The sequence below is a fragment of the Gekko japonicus genome, unplaced genomic scaffold (genome assembly GCF_001447785.1).
Source record: "Gekko japonicus isolate JY-2015 unplaced genomic scaffold, Gekko_japonicus_V1.1 scaffold5759, whole genome shotgun sequence".
Taxonomy (NCBI): Eukaryota; Metazoa; Chordata; class Lepidosauria; order Squamata; family Gekkonidae; genus Gekko; species Gekko japonicus.
The window spans coordinates 22,426-42,723 of NW_015173870.1; the positions used below are offsets into that span (position 1 = coordinate 22,426).

The following is a 20,298-nucleotide window of genomic DNA, read 5'->3' on the forward strand; positions in this document are numbered from 1 at the left end:
GCACCCTGTCTTCTATGGGAGAAGGAGGAAGAGATGAGATGGTTCTCTCAGGCAGTCCTTTAGTTCAGTGAGTTTGTATTTAGTTAGAGCCAGCCTTGGTTGTCTCTAGGGCCCAACCCTTGGATCACAGTTTCAAAGAATAGGTCAAGTTCTGTCTGTTTGTTCTGCCTTTGTTACCTCAGAAAGGGCAAACCAAGCTTGCTGGCAAAAACTAAAATCCAGCGGTCACTTTTCCAACTGATATGCACAAAGCAACCTCCAATCAAGCTGTACCTACTGTCCTCCAGAGACTCACCACTGGCTCCACCCCCTGTGCAATCAATACATGCTTTAGCTCTGCCCCAACACACTCCAGCTTTATTCCCTTGGCTAGATAATTGCAAAGCCACATAGTGGCATTTGAGTGTCTTTCAGGCTCCCTTAACCCAGTCCCTGCAACCAACCCCCATTTCCTGACATTCTGCTAGACGACCGGAACACATCCCTGGCCAATTTACCCTCACTTGGCCTTCCTGGTCACCTTCAGCTGAAAATGTAAAAACCAGAGAGAACAAATGTCTTTCTGATACCAAACAGAGCATAAAAGTGTCAATAATACAAGTGTCAATAATAAGTTGCAAAACTTTGCACATCTCTTTTGTTTGCTTATAGTCATGTGTTATCATCACAGCCCAGAAGATTATTGGCTGTCCTCTCCCACTCATGGAGGAATTGTATAGTTCTCGATGCTTGAAAAAAGCTTGAAAAAAGCAACAAACATTCTGCAGGATTTGTCACATCCTGAACACTCCTTGTTTGAACTGCTGCCTTCGGGTAGAAGATATAGGACAATCAAAACTAGGGTTGCCAAATTTTAATTTCCTACCGGCGGGGGATCTTCTGGCTGCCATTTGAGGGGAAAACTCTTTGTTTTCCCCTCAAACGGCGTGGCCCCGCCCCCAGCGTGCGACGTCACTTCCGCGTGACGCGCACGCGGGGGTGGGGTTTCCCCCAGGCCCCGATTCCGGTGCGCCGGAAATCGGGGCTCCGAAGCGGGGCATTCCCCGCCCCCCAGCTGCATTTGGCAGCCCTACAAAACCAACACAGGAGCGTCATGTGTGAAATACTCTGGCAAAACAGTCTTTAAAAAGAAAAGAGAAAAGAGAAAACAATCTAAAGATTGTGATGCAATTTCAATGTCCAGTCAACTTTATTACCTTCTTTTTTTTTCTTTTTCCCCATATTATTATAAATCTGTTCTGTTTCCCCATTTAAATTCTTTGTTTTTCTTCTACTTGCTGCTGGCAGGATTGTCAGCCTCCAGGTGGGGCCTGGAGAACTCCTGAAATTAAAACCAGACTACATAGATCAGTTCCCCAAGAGAAATACCGCTTTGGAGGGTGGACTCTTTGACATGCTACTTCTCTTTCCCAAACTTGTTCTTCCCAAGCTCCACCCCCCAAATCTCCAGGAATTTACCAACCAGTAGTTGGCAACCTAGTTGCTGGAGTTAAAGGCTTAATTGAATCCAGGGGTATTTATACCAAGAGAATTGGTTATGCTGACAGATCTTCAATCAGAAGAGGCCTCTCCACGTATCAGTGCATAAAAATAAAAAATTAATCTGTAATGTTGACTGAAGACACAATAAAACACGTAAGTTCCTGGTTTATTTCAGCTCTCTGACATGAAGGGGTTGCTGAGGCTCAGATACATGGTTCTGAAGGGTTGTCAATGCGGTACATTTCGTACTGGCATGTTTCAGGATTAACAACAGCTTCACAGCCTTCTGGAGCACCTACAACACCATTATATCTAAAAAACAAACAAACAAGCAAACAAAAACAGAGGAATTAAAGAATCATAGAATCATAGAGTTGGAAGGGGCCATATAGACCATCTAGTCCAACCCCCTGCCCAATGCAGGACCAGCATAAAGCATAAAGAACCACCTTAGAGCTCCTTCCCTCTGTCCAAGTTTTACCTATCCCACCTGAAAACAGCCCTGGGCTTCCTTTCATGAAGAGTCCAGTTCAGCTGAAGGAGCTAGGGGCTCAATGCTTGCTTTGAGGAAGTCATTTTAAGGAAATGTATGCATGAATGTGTGGCATGTCATCTGAACCTGTCCCTATGCCAAATTGTTAATGGAAAAGATTATCTGCCAAGAGGCTACTTGCTCTCTTATTCCCCTCCCTGTATGCAAGGAAAGAGGTGCTGTGGGTGTTGGTTTTGGGAACTGATGTCCAGAATCATCCTGTGCCACTTCTCAGCTCTGGCCTACCTGCTACAGCATTCCATTTCTCCACCAAGGCAATTGCATTTCATGCAATGATCTGTGTTCCACTCTGAGCCAGGTGGATACATGCTCCCATCATAAGGATCAATACAGCTCACTTGAGGCACGATCACACCTACAGGAGGGAAATTCCTATCAGTTTCATTTGCAACACTAACGAAACTACCAAGCTTCAGTGAAAACCAGACCCAAGGACAAAGAGCTTAGTCTGCAGAGTGCAATGTTCCCCCCATTTATTTTCGAAAATAACTTGACATGAAGAAATGTAGCAATCAAGTAACTGAAAGGAAAAGCTTTGCCTCCATCGTGTCTGTCCAGCCAGAAGACAAGGGAAGCTGTGAGTTGGCTTAGTTTGGGGGCACAGGATCTCTTTCTCCTGGAAACAACCTCATTTAAACAGCTCCATCTTGCATTGATTCCTAAATTTTTTCAAAGAGACAGATTGGCCCATTCTGCACCTAGCATTTGCTCCTTTGTTTTACCAAACCCACACTGGAACAGAAAAAGATGTGGTGCAAAACCACATTCAAATACTCTGGGCCAATGCTGTACCGACTATAGAGTCACCCCTGAACAGCCATAAAACCGTCATAAATCAATGCAGACGGTATCATAAAACCAAGAGATCAAAGGAAGTGAGACCAGCATGCAGTGTGGAGGCTACCATAAAATCCAACAATCAAAGAAAGTGAAAGTGGCATGCAATGTAGAGGGGAATTTCTGTTCCAGTGTGGGTTTCGTAAAGCAGCAGAGTGAATGCTAGATGCCGAATGGGCCAGTGTCTCACTTCCTGGAAGCCATAGTATGGTGAGGAGCGTATCTCTGAGAAAATTTGTACCAGGGCTGAGGAAGTTCTTACAGTCCTATTATTCAGGCAGGCACAGTCAGCAGGAGCTGTTGGTCAGAGCACAGCTGACACACCAGACACTATGATCTTTCCTTGGGTGGCACACAACACATCCCCACTTCATTTGGGAGTTTCCACATGATGCCGCGTTCTTTCTGCGCGTGGCTGAAGAGGCTCTCAGGACTTCCCCTTTTAAGAAGAAGCAAACCAAAACCTCTTCTACTCCGACATAAAAGGGAAGTGCCATGCCAGCTGCCCATAGAGTCTCCGCCTGAAAGTTCTGCCTGCAGCCAATCTGGAGGTGGGGGTGGAGTGGAGCAAACAGGCAACACTCAGCTCCAGCACCCCTCCCCTTTTAGCCCTATAACAAGGCTTCAAAAAAACCCCAATCACACAGCACAGGTTTGAGCCGTGGGTGGCTCAATTGTTGGAGGGAGGGGTTTGCCAGGCTGCAGGGGGTGACAGTAAGATTATAGCCAGGTGAGCGTCGCTGTGCCAGGACTAGGGCTGCCAGGTATGGGGGACATGGATGGGTCACTGTTGGTGATATTGTGACTTCCCTTCTAGGGAAAACGCAGGAGTGATGACCAATGTTCCCTCTAAGCTGTGGAGTCTTGTGAGCAAAAATTCTACTTTATGAGCTCCTGGTGGTAAAGTTGTGAGCCAGCGATTCGGCTACTGCATAGATTAGTTTGTTGTGGAGCCATCCTTCCTGAGCGAAGACAAAAATGTGTGAGCCGGAGGCTAACTCAGCTTAGAGGGAACACTGGTGATGACATGACCTCAGGCGGACAGCCATTTTGTTTGTTTGTTTTTCTCTCACTGCTGCTCAGGGTGGTGGCAAGAAATGGGAGCTGGGAACCAGGGATTCCCTGCCCCACTAGAGGCTTGGCCGCCCTAGCCAGGACTGGTGTGTGAATGCCCTCCCTATGGTCCTCAATCCCACTCTCTGCCGTTTGTGGGTAGGGGTGTCTTTCCTAACCCCTGTGTGGAATCATCCACAATTTGATATAGGGAGATGCCATTTCAGAAGTACACTTGTCTAGGGCAGCCAGGTGTCCCACTATACCTTCCTCCCCAGACCCTGGTGTCCTTGCTTGGTAGAGCAGTGGGAGTAGAGGGGGGGGGATCAGTATCTCATTAATGCCACAACATTTGTTAACATAAGAATATATGAGAAGCCATGTTGGATCAGGCCAATAGCCCATCCAGTCCCTCACCTAGTGGCCAAATCACAGGTGCCACTGTGTGACAGAGTGTTGGACTGGATGGGCCATTGCTCTGATCCATCATGGCTTCTCTTATGTTCTTATGTTAACTGATGTTGTGGCATTGACTTGGGCATGTACCCAGAAGTAATGTCACTATGTCAGGTGACACTCTAGGATTCCCCTGAAAGTTTATGGTAAAACCACAGAATTCAAGGCAAATCCTTCCGCATTGCCCCAATGCATCTCCGGGTTTGCACCCGAAGTGATATTGTGGCATTGGTGCAATGCTGATCATCGGGACTCCACCCCCGCCATGTTTCCTGGGGCTTTGCTAGCGTTGGGCAGGAAACCCTATCCCAGGCCATAAAGAGATTTACAGATCAACACAGCACCATGACTTGGGCCTCAAAACAGACCAAAGGCCAGCACAGATGTTTCTGAACAGGATGTAACAGGACTTCCTGCACTCCCCTCTCCAGTCTTTATTTCAAAACAGTGCCACTAGCCTAGAACTTGGTGTTTTGGAAGTACTCTTTGTATTATATATTTTGTACCCCAGTTGACAGTTCCCAGTTGATTGTAACCATATGGAGGGCATACATTACAAAGAAAGAGGACAGGGTGCTAAAGTGACATGGGAGCACAGTGGGTCCCTCGTTCTGTATAAGGTTCTTGCTGCACATACAGCAGGAAGTGAATGTCTGGGAACTCAAAGTGAAGGTCCACATAGAACACTTATGCTTTTCCATGTCCCAGTCTCTAACAGGAACTTCTTAGAGTCCAATTAGCCTTTATGAGTGGCATGAGTTGGGACACAAGTGCCACGTGCCATGGAGCCAGAGAACAGGACAAACAGTGCCTCCCCCCCACTGCCATTCCTGCACTTGAAAATGACATGGTAGGGAAGCTGGAAGCCCCTCCTCCCCACTTGCAGCATTCCACAGCCCAAAAGAATACATTTTTGATGAGTAATATCACTATAAATGAATTGTTATGTGTGACAGTGAGTCGGGTCAAGCACTGTGTCTTGACTCATGTCACTCATAACAACTAGTCTGCCCAGGGGTCATATGCCACATCCCTTGACATCACCGGAAGTATGTCAGAAGGCAACACCCGCTGCTCAGGCTCCACCCCAAAAATCTCCAGGTATTTCCCAACTCAGATTCAAACCTGGGTCTCCTAAATCCTTGTCTGGAACACTAACCACTGCACAACACTTCATGAGGCAGCGGCTGTTGAACGGTAGCAAGCAGCTGGGCCTGCATGAGTTATGCAAGTTGCATGGTGTCAAGTTGTCCAGTGGCTGCTGTCAGGCCTGACATGCTCTCTCCCCCTACATTTTACTGACAGAAACAAATGCTTGAAGGCTGGAAATACTGCTGTGGTTGACAAACAATGGCCACTGAGAGAATTCCTTTCATATAGCTACAGGTGCTGCTTCTATTATGGGTGAGGGTTGACCATCGATGCCATCGATGATGGACGACAGTTGGCTAGGTTCTTCCCTACTGGTCTGAATCTTCCACAGCTAACAATGTTTTCTCATTAAGATGTTTTTGGCTGACAAAATCAAAGTATAAATCAATCATAATAAATCTATTTAATTCTTGACATGGCCAAATTTGTGGATAGTTAGATCTATAAACAAACAAGACAGATGTTTCTACAAAAACTCTGAAATTAAAAACATTGTTGTTGTTGTTGTTAGCCATTCAGTCATGTTTGAATCACCAAAATATTTTGATCTTATCAGCCAAAAACATCTTCATGAGAAAACATTCTTAGCTGAGGAAGATCCGGACCAGATCGGGGACTGTCTCCATATGATCTCCATAGGGTATAATGATCCTCCCCAGTTGCCGGGGGTGGTGGTGGTGGCGGCGGCAGGCTCCCATCATTGAAGGGAGCATGCCACCACTGTGGCGTGACTCCAGAGAGGGGGGATTTAAACTTTAAACCCCCTCAGTCTTTGGAGTCGCTCCACAGATGTGGCATGCTCCTCTCAGATGTTTCTGCCTGGCAGCAGGGCCAGTGCTGGCCCCGCTGTCATGCAGAAGCTTCTGCTGGGTTCCCTTTCTCCCTCCCCCCCCTTTCCCTTTGCCCCACTTGGAGGTGAGGCAATGGGAAAGGAGGGGGGGAAGGAATGGATCCCAGGCGCTTCTGCCTTTCAGAGGGGCTGGCATGCTGGCCCCTCTGTCAGGTGGAAGAAGCCCTGGATTTTTCTCCCCCCCCCCTTTCCCTTCGTCCCGCTTGGAGGTGAGGCAAAGGGAAAAGAGGGGGGGAGTTTACTTGTTACTCCCAGAATGCTATTCCTGCCCGTTCCTGCTCGAAATGACCCTTGAGTCTGCCCAAACTGCAATTCCCAAGGATCTCTGGGGAAAGACATGATATTAAAAGGTAGCAGTGTTATACTTTTTTGCCCAGATTAGTAGGTTGTGTGATAGATATTACCATTTCTAATCATTGCTTTGGGTCCCACCATAAAACAGGCTGCCTGGCACAAGACCAAGGTGATACATAAAACACTGAGGGTGAGGAGGATTTTCTGAAAAAGAAGCAAAAGGAATTAACAGTTTGATATAAGCTCTGGGACATCCCCCCCCCCCCCAGTCTATGTCATTTTAAAAAGTAAGAAAATGAATATTGTTACTTTAATAATTTATTTAAAGCCAGAGCTACTAGGCATTTGATAAATTGTGGTCATAGAGAGAAAATGAAACATCAAATCTTTAAAGGTAATTTACAGGTGCAATGTACCAGGAAAAATGCAAGCTGTGGTGTTTTGAAAACTGTTAAATATTGGCTGTGAGAATTCTAACATCAGTGGCTGAATTGTTATGACAAACATTCTAATGGCTCAGAAGATTCAATAGCAAAAAAATAATAATAATCCTGCCCATAAATAGCTCATGGGACTGAGTTATCAGTGGTCAGCTGTCAAAATGAGTAATGTAAATATGTCTGTGTGTGTGTATGTAAGCAAGACAGAGTAGTACATGAACATGCTAATATAAATGTGTGCATGGAGATTGTGTGTGCACAGTCCCTAAATCTTGTAGATATTGTGAGGAAACTGCTCTTTACTTAGCACAGCAATGTCTTATTTTTGTTGACCTGTTCTCACAACACAATATAAGTAATGGGATGAGGATAGAATGAGGGACTAGACCCCAGAGAACCTATTGCAATTTTATTAAAAACATTTCTCTGAATGTTATGCATTTTTATATCCATAAATAAGAACTGAGAGGTGGAGAAAATAATTAAAAGAGGGGGAAAGTGTGTCCCAGAATTAATCTTTAAAAATAGCATCATCCAAGGTTCCTTTGATGCTAAGATCCAAAAGCATTCTACTTACCATTCTTCTGTATGCAGCGAACAGACACTTCCCAGTGAGAAATAGATCTGACAACCAAGGAATCTGAGTCTGCAAAGAATCCACAACCCACATTTATACAAATGACAAAGGGGAGAGGCTTCAACGAGGAGTTCACCTCCCATTGCCCCCTGCTGCCCTTGATTAACTGAACAAATATTCCAAGGATATCATTCTGTTCTGACTTGCACAGAGACACCAGTTTAGCTTTGCAGAGTTGGATCACCTTCAGAACTGTACCTACTTCAGAGTAACACCAAGAAGCTGATGGGCATCATTTTCAGGAATTTCATGCCAAATGGAGGACTCTGAACAAGATGGAAAAAATTTCAAAGGACTACCTTGTTTGGAATGCAACCCACCAAGCACTGTACATCTGAGGGCCAAAACAGCCAGTGTTCCTTCTAAGCTGAGTTAGTGTGAGCTAGCTCACAGTTGTTTAGTTTCTGGCTCACACATTTTTGTCTCAGCTCAGGAAGGATGGTTCCAGAACAAACTAATTTATGCAGTAGCCAAATCGCTCACTCACAACTTTAATGCCAGTAGCTCACAAAGTAGAATTTTTGTTCATAAGACTCCACAGCAGCAATTTAAAAAGTTAATTATCAGGCATGCAGGAGAGGAGAATTAGGCCTTCCCCTCTGTGCCATTTTCCTGGCCTGAAATGTCCCCAGGGTACCAGTATTTGCACTGTTTGACTAAAGTAATATATACACATAAACCAAATGAGGCAATTTCCTGGGGTATTTCAGGGCAAATCAGTTCTTTCAAAACAGGTGCCTCAGCTTGCTTGTAAAACCTCTAATCTCAACAATAGTTTTCAGACTCAATACAGCACAATCATTGGGAAATGTATACAAAACTTCAAACTGCTTATTGTATTAACTGTTGTGGTGCTGCAGGTCCTTTAAAGAATGTTTGGAAAGTGAAAAGTACTGAGACTGACGCAGTGATTCAGCTCATACTTTTATTGTAAGTGAAGAACAAGACAAAAACTACCAGCTCACAGGCCAATTTATATTCCCAGTAAACCTCACACCCCAAACACACCCCACATCAGTGATAGGTTGGTTATTTACATTGGTCAGGCGTTCCATATGGCCTTGCTAGGATCCTAGCTCACAGATAGGTGCAGGCTAGGATCCGCTCGGGCCATTGTTCTCTGGTGCGAAGCTCGGCTGCTTCGTATGACCGCGTGGAGGCCCGGCTTCGCACGCGGCCGAACTTCAATACATAACAGAAAGCCTAACACCTGCACCTAATCAGATCAATAAGAAAATGTGCTGTCTTGAGTCTGAAAACTACTGAAAGTACTTTACAGAGTAGAGCTCACTGAATTATCAGACAGAGGAACTACATGATGTTTGTGAGTAGTTTAACAGCAGAGAAGGAGGTGGGTGTTGGGCTTCTCTTGTGTTCTAATATTAAGATTATATTTTAGCTACTGCGGAATTTGCCCTGAAGAAGATAATAGAAATAGGTTTTGAGCCACCCCATCGGTGGGAATCCGCAGATGTGCTATTAATAGAAGTGGAGAAATTATGTGGCTTTGACTGCCGAGAGGAGGGATTGCAACACAGAACTTTGAATGGATGAAGGAGTTGACAATCAGATGTTCATATGGAGAGTTATTTGACCTAAACACTTTGTTCATCATGGAGGAATGATATGTATTGTGAAAATCTATTAATGTTAAAAATCTTTATAGTAAATACATTAAAAATCCATAATATAATAGCTTAGTAATTATATCATGGTTGTTTGTATAGTTTGTATTGATTTTTCAGCGTTGTTGTTCTTCTCTCGTGTTCTTCTTCTTGTTCTTCTTCTTGTTCTTCTCTCGTGTTCTTCTTGTTCTTCTTCTTGTTGTTGTTCTTCTCTCGTGTTCTTCTTGTTCTTCTTCTTGTTCTTCTCTCGTGTTCTTCTTGTTCTTCTTCTTATTCTTCTCTCGTGTTCTTCTTGTTCTTCTCCCGTGTTCTTCTTGTTCTTCTTTTTCTTGTTGTTCTTCTCTCATGTTCTTCTTCTTGTTCTTCTTCTTGTTGTTCTTCTTCTCTTGTGTTCTTCTTCTTGTTCTTCTTCTTGTTGTTCTTCTCTCGTGTTCTTCTTCTTGTTCTTCTTGTTCTTCTTCTCTCATGTTCTTCTTCTTCTTCTTCTTCTCTCGTGTTCTTCTTGTTGTTGTTCTTCTTCTTCTTCTCTCGTGTTCTTCTTGTTCTTCTTCTTCTCTCGTGTTTTTCTTGTTCTTCTTCTTCTCTCGTGTTCTTCTTCTCTTGTGTTCTTCTTCTTCTCTCGTGTTCTTCTTCTTCTCTCGTGTTCTTCTCCCGTGTTCTAATATTAAGATTATACTTTAGCTACTGCGGTATTTGCCCTGAAGAAGATCATAGAAACAGGTTTTGAGCCACCCCATCGGTGGGAATCCGCAGATGTGCTATTAATAGAAGTGGAGAAATTATGTGGCTTTGACTGCTGAGAGGAGGGATTGCAACACAGAACTTTGAATGGATGAAGGAGTTGACAATCAGATGTTCATATGGAGAGTTATTTGACCTAAACACTTTGTTCATCATGGAGGAATGATATGTATTGTGAAAATCTATTAATGTTAAAAATCTTTATAGTAAATACATTAAAAATCCATAATATAATAGCTTAGTAATTATATCATGGTTGTTTGTATAGTTTGTATTGATTTTTCAGCTTCTCCCATGATCTCTCATCATTTGTAACCTCTAGGTGGGGGCTGGAGGTCACCTGCTGTCCAGATGACAGAAATCAGTTCCCATAGAGAAAATGGCTGCTTTGGAGAGTGGAGTCTATGGCATTATATACTACTGAGGTCACCCTAACCCTCCCCAAACCTCACTCTCCCAAGGCTCCACCCCCAAATCTCCAGCAATTTCCAAACCTGGAGCTGGCAACCTTAATGGGGGAACTGATCTCTGTAGTTGGGGATTTGTTGTGATTCCAGGGCTTCTCCAGGCCCTACCTGGAGGTTGGGAAGCATCGAAGGAGATATGGAAGCAGGAAAAGGGGAAAGGCTATGGGGCTTTCAGGAAAGGGAAAGAGGAAATAGTGGGGAGAGGAAAATGAGATGCTTCCCGCAAATACATGAGAGTGTTCACTTGTATCATTAACATACAGTGCTAATAGTACTCTGGGAATTTTGGAATAAGGTTTTTACACACACACACACACACACACACAAATTCATATGGAAGTGTCCAGTTTTCCCCAAATGTCTAGGAATATAAGTTGTAGTTGAACTGAAGCTGTCACTGCAGTTTTCCCAGAGCAGAGGACTGTTAAGCTATAGTGACGTGATTATTTAACACTGTGGTCGAATCTGCATTTGCATTTTTAAATCAGTTTCATGCTGCTGTGACACCGTCTTTCTCTATGCTTGTTTGAATGTTCTTTGGAGAAGATTCTTTTAAAGCAGTGCAGAGGTGCAATGACAGTGGAGATGCCACGAAAGGGCAATAAACATATGCAGATGTGCAAAAGTATGCTAGCACTTTTGAAGTGTGAAAATGAAACCAAATGTAGACAGCTTTTTTTGAAGACGGAGTCAGAAGGCTGGGACACCGGTGGGAAAGACAAATGCAGATTCGACCTTAGTCTCCTGACACTGTGCTTCTTTTCCTCAGAAGTCTTCACCATAAGAAGAAAAACCGGCAGTAACGATATAGGATGTTGTGATAGTATTTATCATTTCAAGATATCTCCCTTATATATAAAAGCTGAATGGTGGTGGAACTTCTCTAACACATTCCACACGCTCCGAACTTGGTACAGCCTCATTGGCTTTTGCCTCGGAACACAGAGGTCGTTTGCATATGCGACTTGATTGGCTTTTGCCTCTAACATTCTAAACAGTTTGCTGTTCTGAGGTAAAATGTGTCTAATCTCCAGGTGAGGGCTGGAGATCACTCAGAATTACAACTGCTTTCCAGATTGCAGAGATCAGTTCCCCCAGAGAAAATGGTGGGCTCTGTATCCTTATATGCTGCTGAGGTGGCCCCCGTATGACAGCCAATGTGATGTAGCAGTCAGGGCTTCAGAGCACAGGAGAGGCTGCAGGTTTGTGGGGGGTGGAAAGCTGAAGAGTGAGGGGGAAATAAAGGTAGGTTGATGATTGGCTGGGAAGGAGATAGGGTTGCCAACTCCAGGTGGGAAATTTCTGGAGATGTGAGGGATGGAGCCTGGAGAGGGTGAGGTTTCAGGAGGCATGGGACCTCGGACAGGTACAAAGCCGTAGACTCCACCCTCCAAACCAACCATTCCCTTCTGGGGAACCATTGCTGCCAATCTCCAGGTGAGGGCTGGAGATCACAAAATTTAGGTAGCAGAGATCAGTTCCTCTGGAGAAAATGGTGGACTCAGTGTCATTATACCCTGCTGAGGTTGCCACAGCAAATTGACACTGAGTGTCCAAGGCTGGGCATCCGCCCAGAGCCTCTTTCTAGAGGCCATTGTATTTATTTCCACAACGGGCCTCTTTCCTAGTTTCCTTATATTACTCTAGTGTGTTAATTTGAAGACCTTCCCTATGGTCACATGTTCAAGTAACCAATTCAGCTAGTTGAGAGTACTTCTATAAACGTCTTTGGAGTTGCTCCTTAGATTAAAACTATTTGAACTATTCCTTGTTTTCTGGTCTGTATATTGGAACCCAGAAGCATTACATGGTGTCAGAAGTGGAGAATGACTGCAATTTATTTGGTGAATGAGAAGCTATGCAAGTCCTGCCTGCATTGTGAGACAGTCTCTGTAAATAGCCCTTTTTCACTACCATCAGGCTTGCAGCTATCTGGAGACATGGCAGACAACTAGTAAATATTTAGACAGCGTTTTGAACTATATCTGGCAGCTCTCTGTATTTATCACCTTGCCATGAATTACTTGGCTCAGTTGGGTGCGATCCACCATCCAAAGCATCTCCTATGTGGCTAATGACCGCTGAGGCACAAGAGAGTGGAGGGATGTTTGTGTGTGTGCATGTTGTTATGTTAGGTTGTTGTGTTAGCTTGAAATTACATCCATCATTCTCTTCCTTCCTTGGACTGTCTTTCAAGCACCCTTCTCCTAACCCAAGTCCCTGCAGCCAACACCCCATTTCCCCTTGATGGTCAGAACACATTTATTTATTATTTATTTTATTTTATAAATTAGATTTATTAACTGCCCTTCCCCGCTTGTACATTATCAATAAATTAAAACCATTAAAAATCAGTATTAAAAAACATTCAAAACATCCCTGGTCAAGTTATCCTCACTCAGCCTTCCTGGTCACCTTCACCTGAGGATGTAAAAACCGGTAGGACCAAATGTCTTTCTGACACCAAACAGAACATAGAAGTGTCAATAATAAGTTGCAAAACTTTGCACATCTCTTTTGTTTGCTTATAGTTATGTGTTTTAAAAATCTGTTCTAGTTCTTCATTTAAATTGTTTTCCTTCTGGTAGGGTTGCCAACCTCCAGGTGAGGCCTGCAGATCTCATGGAATTAAAACTGATCTCCAGACTACATAGATCAGTTCTCCAAGAGAAAATACTACTTCAGAGGGTGGAGTGTTTGACATTATACCTCCCTTCACCAACCCTCCTCTCCTAGCAATGCCAGACCCCCCAGTGGGGGTGGGCTCCCCCAGTTTCCAGTGCTCCTCTCTCCGCCCCCCCCCAATTACCCCCAAACAGGCAAGAAGCCAGAAATAAACGTGATGTGCCTACGTCACCCAGAAGTTTGCCCACAAACCAGACGTGCCTACGTCACTTCCGGGTGATGTAGACATGTCGCGTTTATCTCTGGCTTCTTCCCTCCCCACTCCTGGTAAGTTCCCCCCCCCCACACACACACTGTCTGGTTTGACAGGCGTGGCAAGCCTAAGCTCTCCCCAGGCTCCACCCCCCACTCTCTAGGAAGTTACCGAGCCAGAGTTGGCAATCTAGCTACTGGTGTTAGCCTATGGCTAACACAATAAATCTATCTATCTATCTATTTATCTATCTATCTATCCATCTATCATCTATCTATCATCTATCTACCTACCTATCTACCTACCTACCTAAGCTGAGTCCAGGGGTATTTATCCCAGGATAATTGGTTATGTTGATAGACCTTCAATCAGAAGAGGCCCATCCCCATTTCATTAAATCAAAATAAAAATTTCCTCTGTAATTAGTTGCTGTAGATTTTCCAGGTTGTGTGGCCGTGGTCTTGGCATTGTAGAACCTGACATTTCGCCAGTAGCTGTGACTGGCATCTTCAGAGGTATAAACACAGAAAGATGGAGTACTCTCTGTGTCAAAGTGAGAAGAAAGTGGTAGACAGGTAATTTATATCTACTCCAGAAGGTGGGGTAGGGCTGAGTCATTATTTTGTAGCAGTTCCCCAGGCTATGAACATGCTAATGGAGGAGCTTTCCTGAGGAGGTTCTTTTGTATATGGATTGTTTCCTGAGGAGGTTCTTTTGTATGTGGATTGGCTGTTGAAATTCTAATCTTATCTGTAGTGCTATTGTCAGATGTAGAGCTTTTTGTGTTTTTCAGGACAGGAAACCATGCCCCATTTATTTTTGAACTCTCTTCTTTCCTGTTGAAATTGTGTTTATGTTTATGAATTTCAATGGCTACCTTGTGTAATCTGACATGGTAATTCGCTGACATGGTAATTGACATGGTAATTAGTGGAAAGGAAACCTCTATCTGCAGTTTTCCTTTGCCACTCCCTCTGTGCAAGGAAAGAGCTGCTGCAGGTGTCACATTTGAGACTTGATGAGAGAGATCTTGGAGTCGTAGTAGATAACACAATGAAATTGTCAAGACAGTGTGTGACTGCAATAAAAAAAGGCCAATGCTATGCTGGGGATTATTAGGAAGGGAATTGAAAACAAATCAGCCAGTATCATAATGATATCATATAGCATATGGATATTATAGCATTGGGAAAAGTGCAGAAAAGGGCAACTAGAATGATAAAAGGGTTGGGACACTTTCCCTATGAAGAAAGGTTAAAGCGTTTGGGGCTCTCTAGCTTGGAGAAATGATGGCTGAGGGGTGACATGATTGAGGTTTATAAGATTATGGATGGGATAGAGCAGGTCGAGAAAGAAGTACTTTTCTCCCTTTCTCACAATACAAGAACTTGTGGGCACTCAATGAAATTGCTGAGCGGTTGGGTTAGAACAGATAAAAGGAAGTACTTCTTCATTCAAAAAGTGATTAACACATGCAATTCACTGCCACGGGAGGTGGTGGCAGCTCCAAGCATGGACAGCTTCAAGAGGGAACTGGATAAACATAGGGAGCAGAGGTCCATCAGTGGCTATTAGCCACAAGGTATAGATAGGAACTCACAGGCTGGGGCAAGTGATCCTCTATATTCTTGGTGCTTGGGGGGGGGGCACAGTGGGAGGGCTTCTAGTGTCCTGGCCTCACTGATGGACCTCCTGATTGGCTTCTCTTATGTTCTCTTAAGTGATGTTCAAAATGATCCAGCACCAATTCTCAGCTCTGGCCTACCTGTCACAGCATCTCATTTCTCCAGCACGGCAACTGCATCTCATGCAGTAAGCTGTGTTCCACTCTGATCCAAATGGATACCTTGTTCCCATCAAAAGGATCAGTACAGTCTTCTTGAGTCACCAGCACACTTACAAGAGGAACCATGAAGCATCAGTGTAAACCAATCCGGAAGAGAAAGAGCTCAGTCTGAATAGTGTAGCTTTCCCCCCTCTGTCTTCAAAAGCAGCTTGACATGCAGAAATGTAGCAGATCAAGCTTCTCCTGGCAAATGAAGGGAAAATCTTTGCTTGCATAATGTCTGTTCAGCCTGGCCAACAGACAGAGAAAGCTGAGGGTTGGCTTACCCTGGGGAGCAGGATCTCTTTCTCTGGGACACAACCTCATTTAAAAAGCTCCATCTTGCATTGTCTCCTGAATTCTTTCAAAGAGACAAATTGTCTCACCTCCTGGAAGCCATAACATGATGGTGGACAGTCTGTATCTGAGAAAATTCAGGCCCAGGACTGAGGAATAGGGATGTGCATGAACTGGCTCACAAACTCAAGTTCGTGACAAAATTTGGGCAGTTCACGGTTCACAAACGCAAGTTCATGGCATGTCAACCAGCAGGAACTTTCCATGAAGTTTAAAGCAGTTTGTTCCAGTTTGTGAATGGGTACATTTCCAAACAGACTGTCTCTACTCAATCTAAATGTTTACCAAACTTCAAAGCAACTGGGGGGGAGTGGAAATTGGAGGGCATGTAGAGGAGCATTCGAGGTAGGTCCCCTGTGCCTTTGACGTGTCTAGGGTTTACATAAACTGCTCAAACACAGTCAGGTGTGAGCTGTGGTGATTCTCAGGGCAGTGGTGAGAACTGGGAACTGGGGGTGAGGCAGGTACACATCTGAAGATAATCAGACCTGTTAGAAATGGCAATATCTGATGTACAAAGAAGAAGAGAAGAAGACCCTGCAGGGGGCAGCCAGAAAACAATTAGATGGATAGTGACATCAGCACCTTCTCTCCTGTTAACTTAAGTCTTGTTATGTATGCGGACCACCACCAGGGGTCCACGGCAGTCCACGTACATAACAAGACTTAAGTTAACAGGAGAGAAGGTGCTGACGTCACTATCCATCTAATTGTTTTCTGGCTGCCCCCTGCAGGGTCTTCTTCTCTTCTTCTTTGTACATCAGACATTGCCATTTCTAACAAGTCTGATTATTTTCAGATGTGTACCTGCCTCCCAGTTCCCAGTTCTCACCACTGCCCTGAGAATCACCACAGCTCACTCCTGACTGTGTTTGAGCAGTTTATGTAAACCCTAGACATGTCAAAGGCACAGGGGACCTACCTCGAATGCTCCTCTACATGCCCTCCAATGAGTCCTATGTTTGGAACTCCCATCAATTTTTAAAATTAATTCTCAGGCATGCAGAGATCTGCTGCAGGTCAGGACCACAAATACACAAGGAGAGGAGAATTAAGCCTTCACCTCTTTGCCTTTTTCCTGGCTGGAAATATGCCCAGGGAGCCACCATTTGCCCCATTGGGCTAAATTTATATATACACCTATCATTTTAGCCCCAGTGAGGCAAACGGTAGCTCCCAGGGGTTCACATGAACACAAGAAACTGTGTTCTGCTGAATCAGACCCTCCGTACATCAAAGTCAGTATTTTCTATTCCAACTGGCAATGGCTCTCTGGGGTTTCAGACAGTGGCCGTTCACATCACTTCCTACCTCATCCTTTTAACAGGAGATGCTGGGGATTGGACCCTGTGCATACCAAGGGGATGCTCTACCACTGAGCCACGGCCTCTGAGGCTGGGAAAACAGTGCATGATTCCAATACAAATTGGGCCTCTGCATGTACTTCCAGCCTGACGATTGTTTTTAGGCTTGCCAAGTCCCCCCGGGGGGTGAGGAAACCCTCACCCCAGAGGCCTGTTCCCCGCCACCGGCGGATCGGGCCCCGGGGGGAACCCCACCCTGACGTGCACGTCACCCGGAAGTGACATGATGACGCCGGGCACGCTGGGGGCGGGGCCACGGTCATCCGAGGGAAAACTCTATGGTTTCCCGGCTCGCATTCCAGACGCCAACCGGGAGCCCCCCGCTCTGGCTCAAAAACGACTTGGCAACCCTAATTGTTTTATGAATATCATTTGAGGCTGTCAAAGGCTGTTTTATGCAGTTCTTATGCCCTTGGCTTTCTAAACAAAGAAAAATCGCATATTGAATAGTATTAGTTAAAATAATAATAATAAATAATTCCCTTATATATATGTACGTATGTATGTATATACTCATGTACATATCTATCTCTATATTCATCCATCCATCCATCCATCCATCCATCCATCCATCCATCCATCCATCCATGTGGAAGTCCATGTGGAATCCATGTGGAAGTACACAGATTCTCCCAAATGTCTAGGAATCTTAGTTGTAGTTGAATTGAAACTATCACTGCTGTTTTCCCAGAGTAGAACACAACAAGGAAAAGACTGGGAACTGGAACACTAGTGTCAAGGTTATTTCATGCTTAGTCTTCTGAGAGGACATGCTTCGTTGCCTCAGAAGTCCTCACCATAAGGTGGTTGTGTGCCCTCCCTGGGCCCTGGCATCTGCCCAGCTATGCCAACTCCTGATGCTTGCCCTGATTTTTTTTTTCTTTCTGCATACTGCTTGGCAGCATTTTGCTCTTCATTAAATTCCTTTGTTTTAAGCATAAAGGTTTTGACCAGTGAAGCCCAGGTCGAATAATTTGTAACACCCCCCTCCTCTGTTTTTTTTGCTGTCAAGTCACAGCTGACTTATGGTGACCCTGTAGGATTTTCAAGACAAGAGACGTTAGGAGGTGGTTTGCCACTGCCCTGCCTCCTGCTTAGCTTCTGAGTTCTGATGAGATCAGGCTATCCTGGGGCTATCCAGGTCAGGGCTAGGCTGAGAGTAATGTGGCAGGCCCAAGGTCACCCAGCAAGCTTCCATGGCACAAGTGGGGATTCAAACCTGGGCTTCCCAGATCCTAGGTCAACACTTTAAGCAACATACCACACGGGCTCTCTAGTGACAGAATGGCATGTTAGAATTTGATTTAATTTTTTTACTGGCATGACTATACATACACACACACAAAGTTAAATAAAATAATTTTTTCACTGTCTGCATTTCTTTTATGGCCGTTGAAACAAAGTTTGGGTCCACTGGCACCTTTAAGACCAAACTTTATTCTGCTGCTTCAGACCAACTTGGCTACCCATCTGAATCTATCTTATGGGAGAACAAACCTGCTTGTTCATTCTACTTCCAAGTCTTTCCCCAGGAATTTTAACATTAGACATGTTTCTTTCTACCACACTCACAACTACTCTGAGCCTCCAAGCAGAGAGATCCCAAGAGAGACAACAGCACCTGGTATTTCCCCTCACCACACACACACACACACACACACACTGTGCACCCAGGAGCTGTCCATCCCAAACATCTACAAGGCATTTTTGAAAGATAGGAGTCTGCATTTGTACTATCTTTTTCTAACTAACGCCAGCCAAAGCTTCATCAGACTGGATGCTAAGAAACACACTGCCCCCCCCCAAGAAGTTGCCCCCATCCTCCATAGTTTCCAAAGGACTAAAGTCAAACCAGAGACTCTCTGCAGTAGAAACTGAAGGGGGGGGGCATTTTTGCAAGCCCAGCAGAACAAGTGCAATCACAGAGTGCCCAGCAGAACCTATTGCCATTGTGGCAATGCCAGCTGGTGTCAAGCACAGAATCATAGTCCAAGCAGGGAGGGGGGTTGGAATCCCAGCAGAACCTGTGTGATGTATAGTGCCCAGCAAACCCAGTGCCTTCTGTGCATAATGTTAACAAAGATTTGCTACTGTACTACTCTTAAATACATTCTGCCACTAAGCAGGATAAGGATGAGAAGGTCTTGTGACCAAGAAGTGAAAATAAAGGGGGGGACACATAAAAATTAGGTGACGGAAAACAGAAATGAATGAGAAACATGTGGAAAAGAGGGAGAGAGATTAAGAGAGGGAAAAGTTGTTTTATCTTGCTGCAACACCCTAACTACTGCTTTGCAAGATCTGGCTGAGCTGGGTGCAAGGAAAGGAAGAGAGAAAGGCTAGACTATTGGAGAAAATGACCTGCAGGCTGGCAATTACTGTAGCAGCCGTGGGCATGCAACTGTTATATTGAATTCTTGAAAATAAAAAATGCATTTTTAAAAAAAGAACTGCATTTTAAAAAGAAAAGACTTGGCTGGATGCAGCACAACACTGGCTTCAAGGGCCCCCTTCAAAGACCTCCTCAAGCTGCGCCCAGGGTGGACCACACACTCCGCCCTTAGTACACCACTGGTTCTGACACTATTCATTATTGCAGCTACCTGTACTGCTACATGTTGGCCTGTCCAGAATAGCTTGGTTCAGAAGTACTTGCTAAACCATAGTACTACACGAAAGGGTCTTTGGGAATCTTAAAGGAGGGCTCGCTTTGCTAATGTGATCCCTCCTCTCACTCCTCCCCCTCTAAGTGCTGTAAGCCAAGTAATCATTTCTTGGTTTTCAGCAAGCTTATGAGAGAAAAGTTTCCTTAAAATCTTGTTAATTCCAGACAAGTTGACAAAAAATGTCCTCTTATTCTATTGTTAGATCCTTCATAGACAATGTTAAGCTGGCATCTCTCAGAGTTAAAGAGACAGGTCTGTCATACCTTATTCCTGACTGGTTTGTTGATTGCACAGAATGCAGTGTGGGACTATGAGAGCCAGTGTGGTGTTGTGGTTGGAGGACTTACCCTTTGCTCTGTCATGCAAGCTTTGTTGGTGATTCTGGATTAGACACATACTTTCAGCCTAACCTACCTCACAGAGTTGTGACACAATGCAGGAGAAGAGAATGATCTCGGCACTTTGGGGGGGCATAATGAATAAGGATTGTTGTAGCTTCCAGTTGGGCAGCCATAGACATCTGTTTCAGCCACAAAACATTAACAACCACATAAAAACACAATGGAATCTATTTAACGTTTATGTTCCACCTTCGCCTACACCAAGGTGGAATCCCAAGAT

General features: G+C 44.5%; 1 protein-coding gene across 1 annotated transcript; it reads right to left on the bottom strand.

Annotated features, from left to right (window-relative positions):
* Positions 1–1,677: 1,677 nt before the first annotated feature.
* LOC107120853 (small serum protein 5-like) lies at positions 1,678–6,815 on the bottom strand. Its single transcript, XM_015423621.1, has 3 exons — positions 6,788–6,815; positions 2,261–2,390; positions 1,678–1,794 (listed from the first exon to the last, which is right to left on the bottom strand). Exons 1-3 carry the CDS (start codon positions 6,798–6,800, stop codon positions 1,686–1,688), a joined length of 252 nt encoding a protein of 83 aa, XP_015279107.1. The 5' UTR covers positions 6,801–6,815; the 3' UTR covers positions 1,678–1,685.
* Positions 6,816–20,298: the final 13,483 nt, after the last annotated feature.

What these genes read in the sequence shown, in the direction of transcription:
- LOC107120853 (XM_015423621.1), bottom strand. An exon ending in GAAATGGAATGCTGTAGCAG is followed by an intron (nt 1,795 to 2,260) that starts GTAGGCCAGAGC and finishes TTTGTTTTTTAG; the next exon opens with ATATAATGGTGTTGTAGGTG.